The 7,054-nt window shown below is 38.0% G+C and overlaps 1 protein-coding gene across 1 annotated transcript; it reads left to right on the forward strand.

Annotated features, from left to right (window-relative positions):
• The first annotated feature begins 2,184 nt into the window (after positions 1–2,184).
• On the forward strand, positions 2,185–6,130 carry LOC141652565 (F-box/kelch-repeat protein SKIP30-like). The gene is made up of 2 exons (XM_074460088.1): positions 2,185–4,504; positions 4,724–6,130. The coding sequence occupies exon 2, from the start codon at positions 4,929–4,931 to the stop codon at positions 5,964–5,966; it is 1,038 nt and encodes a 345-aa protein (XP_074316189.1). The 5' UTR covers positions 2,185–4,504; positions 4,724–4,928; the 3' UTR covers positions 5,967–6,130.
• Positions 6,131–7,054: the final 924 nt, after the last annotated feature.

Consider the following 7,054-nt stretch of genomic DNA (forward strand, 5'->3'; position numbering starts at 1 on the left):
ATCACGTTTCACACTTTCACACCACAATAGATAAACCAACACAAATAAAACACTTCAATCTTCATCCAACGGTTTAAATCACCATCACATATCAATCCAACGGCTATAATAAATCAAAACAAAACAATAAATAATTACACAATTTTCTTGTTTTTTTTTTCTTACAAGTCGCCGCATAATAATTGCCCTATTTCTCTTCTCTTTCCTTTCTTCATCTTCCAATTAATTCCCATTTTTTTTAATTAATATTTTTAAAATACCCACAAAAATTCAAGTATTAATTTTTATATCATTAATTTAAATTCCCGGATATAAAATCACACATTTTGCTATTTTTTTTCTTAAATTTCAGATTTGTCACAACAAAAAGGGAGAAAAAACAATTGGGGTTAGTTTTTTTTTAATCTTAATCATTATGTTTTTTGATTTACTTTGTTTGGATGATTGTTATAGTTATGTTTGAAATTACCCACTTTGATTCTTGCTTAATTTGTGTGTTTCTGATTAGATTAGGGTTTTGTGGTTTATTTGTTGATTGTTGTGCTGAACTTTGTTATGATGTTTGCATGTTGTAACTTATATAGAGTAATTCTGTAAGTTTAATTTGCTTGATAGAGGTAAAAGAATGTAAATTTCATGGTTATTGCTGGTAATTTGTGTGTGTGGGAATTGGGGTGTGAATTTAGAAGGTATGATGATGGGGATTGTGGAATATTAGTGTGATTTATGGGTAGTTGTGTGTTATGTTTGTTTGATGTATCCGACACGAGTGGGTGTCCAAATGTTGGGACTGTTGTTTCTCGAAAAATGGTTCGTCGGATTCATAAATACCTCCCATTTCGTTAAGATGTAGGATTAGAAGTCGGAATCTTAGTAATTCTAACTTTTATTAGGATAGATTAGAGTGATTGATTACAACAACAACAACATTACCCCAGTGCCTTAATGGCTCCCGCAAATTGCAGGGTAAGGGGTGTCGGATGTACGCAGCCTTACCCTTGTGTTAGCAACGCAAAGAGGCTGTTTCCGAATGATCCAAGATGAAAATTGCATCGAAGGACCGCTACTTCACAAAAGAAAGAAGCGCAGTCACTGTAGTGAGCCGTGAGCCATTTTGATTTATTCCATTATAATCCATAACCAAAGAGTAACTTTTATTAGAGTGATTATTGGCTTAAAATGAAATGGGGCAGACAATACCCCATACACGGGTAGTATGGTTATTGATTAGTCGTTGGTCGAAGTAGCATTGCTTGTGTGAGAAGTTATGGTATGAATTCAATGATCAAGTATAGAACATAACTCTTTACTTTGATAGCTTAATGCACTTGAGTTGTGTAATAAGGGTGTATATCCGTTCCAAGGGGATGCCCTTTGGTGCACCCCTATAAGGTTAAAGAAAAGTAATCTGCTTTTTGGAGTGAAATTTTATTGATGTCAATGAACTTCGTTTAAACTCTTAAATGTGTGGTCTGTGATGTGGAGATCATGATTAGTAGGATGGGATTGGCCGAGATAAATTATGCAAGTGTGTAGGTTTGTCGAGGACTTGAGGTTGTGTCATGTGTAAACAGTATGTCTTTTTTGCTGAGAGATCGAAGAGATAGAGTCACCTTCATACCTTGAAGTAATTGAAATAAGTATAGGGCACTTGGGTAATAGGTGATGAATCACTAATTTCAAGAAATGGAAATGGCTAAGAACTAAAAAGTATCGAGTACATAGCTTTTGTGGATTAGCAAGATGAGCTAATTGAGTCGTATTCTCCAGTTGAAGTCATGGATTGAGTGCATAGGAAATGCCTGATTATCTATATGGAGCGATATAGTCATCTTTACCATATTGAAGTAATGAAATAATTCATAACTACACTGGGAATTTAGCCAATGAGTCGTGATAGTTACGGACTCTGAGACATTTTATTGCTTTATATTGCTGCTATTAGCGTTTTCTTGGTATCTAATATGTAGTGCCTAGGGATGCATACGTAACCCATTCACGAAACTTATGAGTTGGCTGGTTATACTGCATTGCTGGTATTGAGACAAAGTGTTCCTGTGATCTTTACTAATGGCCATAGTTTAACCACAAAATTTGGCATGTACCATAAAAACGTGTTTAAAACGTAAATGAAGTTGTGTTTTTAAACCACTTTTTTTTTTTTTTTTTTTTTTTTTTTGAAAGGGACACATGCGGTATTTGCACCTAGGGAAGGGTTTAGTGATACAAGAATCTGGTTTTGTCTTGAAAAGGCTGATTGATATATAAGAGGGCAAAAGGGCATGATCCAAATGATGAGTAAAAAAGCTAATTATTTGTTTTGATTGTTTTAGCTGCTGTTCATCTTAAACTGCCAATCAAATGACCCCTAAGATTAGTGAGAGCAATAAATTTGAGTCCTATATTTTGAATGATTGTAGAGCTAGGAGTTGTTATTTAACATATTAGGTTATATTTTGCGGATTATTGATAGACTGATTGATGATTACCTTGGGAGCATTCGTAAGTTTATTTCACCTTAGGAATAATTCCTTAACCGCACCTTCATCCTCCCATTGCCACCCCCTCCTTTTCTCACCACCACCTCTACTTTCCTTCTTTTTTCCTCTGTTTTAACCACCATTACGACCTTAATAATCACCCCCAATCCAAGCGAGTTCTTAGATGTGGTATGTGCTGGTCAATTCAGTGACAAGTAATCATTCTATATTCCTCAAGATCACGATAATGTTGATCTTTATCACTAGCGTAGAGTTATGTTAGAAGTGACTTGTCCAAATAAATTGGGGTATCTTCTTTGTTCCCCCCCCCATTGTCTTTTCCTAATTTCAGATGGCTTCAATTTTATCAGAATGATCTTGTATTAGAAGCTCCATACATGGGTCGGAAATTCTGTATATGTTCCAATGGTGATACATTGAATTTCAGTGAGATGTCAAAGGTTCAGTAATTAATGGTCATTGGGGTCTTAGATGTCGTAAGTTAAGTGGCGTACTCTGCTTGTATAAACATTTATCTTCACTATCATTAGCCTAATGCAAAGGCTCCCACTAAAGATGGGGTAAGGGAGGGTGAGACGTGCTCAACCTTTCTCTTGCGACTAAAATCTGTTTACAAAGACCTGTAACAGAAACTTTTTGACTATCTTCTACTCCCTGAACTAGGAAGCGTGGAGGATTTAAATTTTAAATCCTCATTAAAGAGATTATGAATTTCATATGAATACTCTCTTTTTCGAATGCTTATACAATTATTTAAGAATACTGAGTCCCTTTCGTCACAAGTTTGTATCCGATGTATTTTTTTTCGTCACAAACTTGTATCTTATGGAAAAGGCATCATGACTTACAGCCCTACGTGCCCTTCATCTTCATTCGTACTTGATCATCTACTTTTTATGGGTCAGAAGGCAAGCAATTCTTCTAATTTTGAATAATCATGAATATCAAGGTGTATTGCTGAGTGATGGAGCTGGATCTTCGAGGCAACCATGTTGTTGGTCTAGGAAAAATGCAAAACTAGTCTGTGAAAGATGGTTGGCCCCTCCACCCCCCTTTTGGAGTATTGTAGTTACTAAGCTAGCAGCTTATTTGTGCCTCGGGCTGACAAATCTGGTGCCACTGGCCCACCACAGATCCGCATATGGTTTTGCTCTGCCTTGTATATAATCAAGGCAGAGAACTGTGCGTAAAACCAGAAGTTGGGCCTTGAGGTCTTATAGTCGTGCCTTCTAGTTCTCCACAATATTCTTTCCCTTCCTTTATGGGTGGCTGAAATGTTGAGTTGAGCCTACATATAGTCAAATGGACTCTTTAAAATCTCATAATCGTATGACAGTGCTTTCTTATTTCATGCTGTTGGCTGGGGTATTGCTTATCAGCTTTGATGTAAAATCCACATTGTTAAATTGCCTTGTTTGTGTGTTCGCGGCGTATTTATGTGCCTTACCATACGAACGATATTTTTTTGAAACCTCTGAAGATGAAATTACGGACCATTCTTATTTAGGAATATGAAAGAATCTTAGCCTTGCCTCTCACAGAGCCATTTATCAACAGTTTTTTTTTTTAATTGGGAATCATCTCTCCCGCTTCTTCCTTGAAGAATTTTTCCTGTTTGTCATAAAGGCATTTATGTATTTCTTCATGTTTGTAATTGCATTCTCTGCCCTAATCTTCTCTCCAGGTACTGGATGATTCACATGATTCAGTTTAGGCATTTAGTTCCGGCATAATAGATTTTTGTTAATGGCGCAGCTAATAGGATTGTGTTGTTATGTGGAGCCTAGTTTGGGCATATTGACTGTTTCAGAAGTTTAGAATTTAATTTTAAAATTCGTCCGAATAATTCAGTAGATTAATAAGATTAGACTTCAACTTACTGTTAGAGTGTTAGCTATATTGCTGTTAGCTAATAGGCTGTCTTGTTATGTGGAGCCTAGTTTGGACATCATGACTGTTTCAGAAGTTTAGAATTTAATTCGAAAAATCGTCCTAATAATTCAGTAAATTATACTCCCTCCTATTCTCTAACATCTTCCACATTTCCTAAAATAACAAATTCACTAACATCTTCCACTTTCCTTATTAGTCTATAATTTGTGGTTCTTAGGATTTGTGACCCCATATTTCCTCTCTTACTTTTCATTTCCTCCATTTTCCACCACAAATTTCATTCTTCTTAAAAACTACCCAAAAGCAATGTAGAAGATCATAGTGAATAGGAGGGAGTATAGATTAGTCTTCACCTTATCTGCTGTTAGCGATATTGTTTTATATAGGTGTGACATGCTGACATCGCTCCGTTGCTATAATTTTTGCAGGTGTCTTTACTGAGGTTTATTTTTGTTTGAAGGGAATTCTGAAGGTTTATCTGGGATCAGTATCAAAATACTGGTTTCGCATAAACGGTTTGTGATATCGAGTATTATGTCTGCATTGATTGAAGGTCTTCCAGATGCTGTTGCTTTAAGGTGTTTAGCTTATGTTCCATTCTACCTGCACCCTAGTTTAGAGCTTGTAAGTCGTACGTGGAGAGCTGCCCTACGCAGCCGGGAGCTATTCAAGGCTCGGGAAGAGGTCGGTTCTCAGGAGGAATTTCTTTGTGTATGTGCCTTTGAGCCTGAAAACTTATGGCAGCTCTACGATCCGTACCACCATATCTGGATAACAATACCCGTTCTTCCCTCAAAAGTTAGGCACCTTGCTCACTTTGGTGCGGTCTCTACGGGTGGAAAGCTATTTGTTCTTGGTGGTGGAAGTGAAGCCGTTGACCCGTTGACCGGTGATCAAGACGGGAGCTTTGCAACCGATGAAGTTTGGTCATACGATCCGATTATACGAAAGTGGTCTCAGTGTGAGCCGATGCGGGTCCCTCGTGCAATGTTTGCGTGTTGTGTTTTAGAGGGGAAAATAATTGTTGCCGGTGGTTTTACTAGCTGCCGGAAATCAATTGCTCTGTCTGAAGTGTATGATCCCGAAAATAATACATGGGATTCAATTCAAAACCTGCCTTACACTTATAATTCAGCATGTTCCGGGGTGGTCATTGGTGGCAAAATGCACGTCGTACACAAGGGACTTTCAACCGTCCAGGTATTAGGCTCACTTTCTGGCGGTTGGAAGGTGGAAGACCATGGTTGGCTCCAGGGTCCGATGGCGATTGTTGAAGGAGTTCTTTACGTCATGAGCCATGGTCTGGTCTACCGGCAGGAAACTGAAAGACGAAAGATGGTTGTTTCGGCTTATGAAGTTAGAAAGAGAATCGGGTCTGCAATGATTGGGCAAGGAGGAGAGATATACGTGGTCGGAGGTGTAATTGGGCCAGATCGAAGTAATCGAGATATCAAGCCCACGTCAGATGTCGACGTTCTGACAGTCGGAAGTGAGCGGCCGGTTTGGCACCGAGCTACTCCCATGTCGAGATGCCGTGGGACCATACTTGGATGTACTATATTGAAAATTTAGGGTTCTTTTAAGATTTCATGTTCTCTTGTAAGAATTGTGCCCTTGCTGAGGTTTGGCACCCTCATATACCCAGAATGCAGGGGGTTATCTTTTTTAATCCCCCATTGATGTAATCTTTCGCTTAATCTTGACGTTAATATAGTATTATAGGCAATCGGCCAGCGTAATCAGATGGCATTGTTATTTTGGCCTGAAGTCGAACACTTGACAATTAAATCAATATTTAGAGATGGAATTGCTGACAATTCCAGTTCCTTGATAAAAGAGGAAGGAGATGAACACATCAGTAAACCAGGATGTCGAAGATGGATCTTATTTTCTCTGATGTTAATCCCAATATAGAATTTCGCGAATGGTAACTCGGTTTACTTTCTCTGTAACATGTATTGGTCAACAGTTATTCATCTTTTTTCTTTTTTTGGTGTAAAGGGAGTTACAAGGGAGAATATGATGCTAACGAGGTTTGAAGCCCGGTCATGAGTACATCTCATAACTTTACCAGCTAAACTAGCTGACATCGACTCAATAGTCATTTGTCTACTTTGTCATCTAACACTCTTTCCGATTACCTCTTCTAATTTTCAGTTTACGGCCGCTTTGCATTGAATTACATGCTAGAACTTTCTTAAAGATGGCTAGGTAAAATCAAGCAACACAAAATTGCAACTAGTTTCTCCCTCCCTTGATAGATTTTTTTTTTTTTTTTTTTTTTTTTTTTTTTTTTTTTGACAACAAGATAGAGTAACCTACAACAATTCACATTTGGTAGAAAATGGTTTAGTTGGATAATTGGTTGGGCCTTAAATGACAAAGACAAATCTAAAGGAGTGGTTCCCCTTTCAAAATCAATTGTTCACTCTCACACCCTTTTCTTTAACCAATCATTTTCCCACGGTGATGTCTAGACCCAATCACCTAATAAAAAGATCAGTGGGGTTGAATATGGGTCCGACCGCCCGATAAATCGGGTTTTGGTCATTTCGAGTATTTCGTATCTGGGTCCAGTCCTTTTTAATTCAGGACCGTTGTGAGTGTGTTTAGATGAGGTAAACGGGTCATTCAGCTTGGGTGCGAGCCGATTCGAGTCA

This window comes from Silene latifolia, chromosome 4 (genome assembly GCF_048544455.1).
Source record: "Silene latifolia isolate original U9 population chromosome 4, ASM4854445v1, whole genome shotgun sequence".
NCBI lineage: Eukaryota > Viridiplantae > Streptophyta > Magnoliopsida > Caryophyllales > Caryophyllaceae > Silene > Silene latifolia.

Excerpts from the sequence above, each read along its gene's own strand:
- LOC141652565 (XM_074460088.1), top strand. The coding sequence starts at position 4,929 with ATGTCTGCATTGATTGAAGGTCTTCCAGATGCTGTTGCTTTAAGGTGT.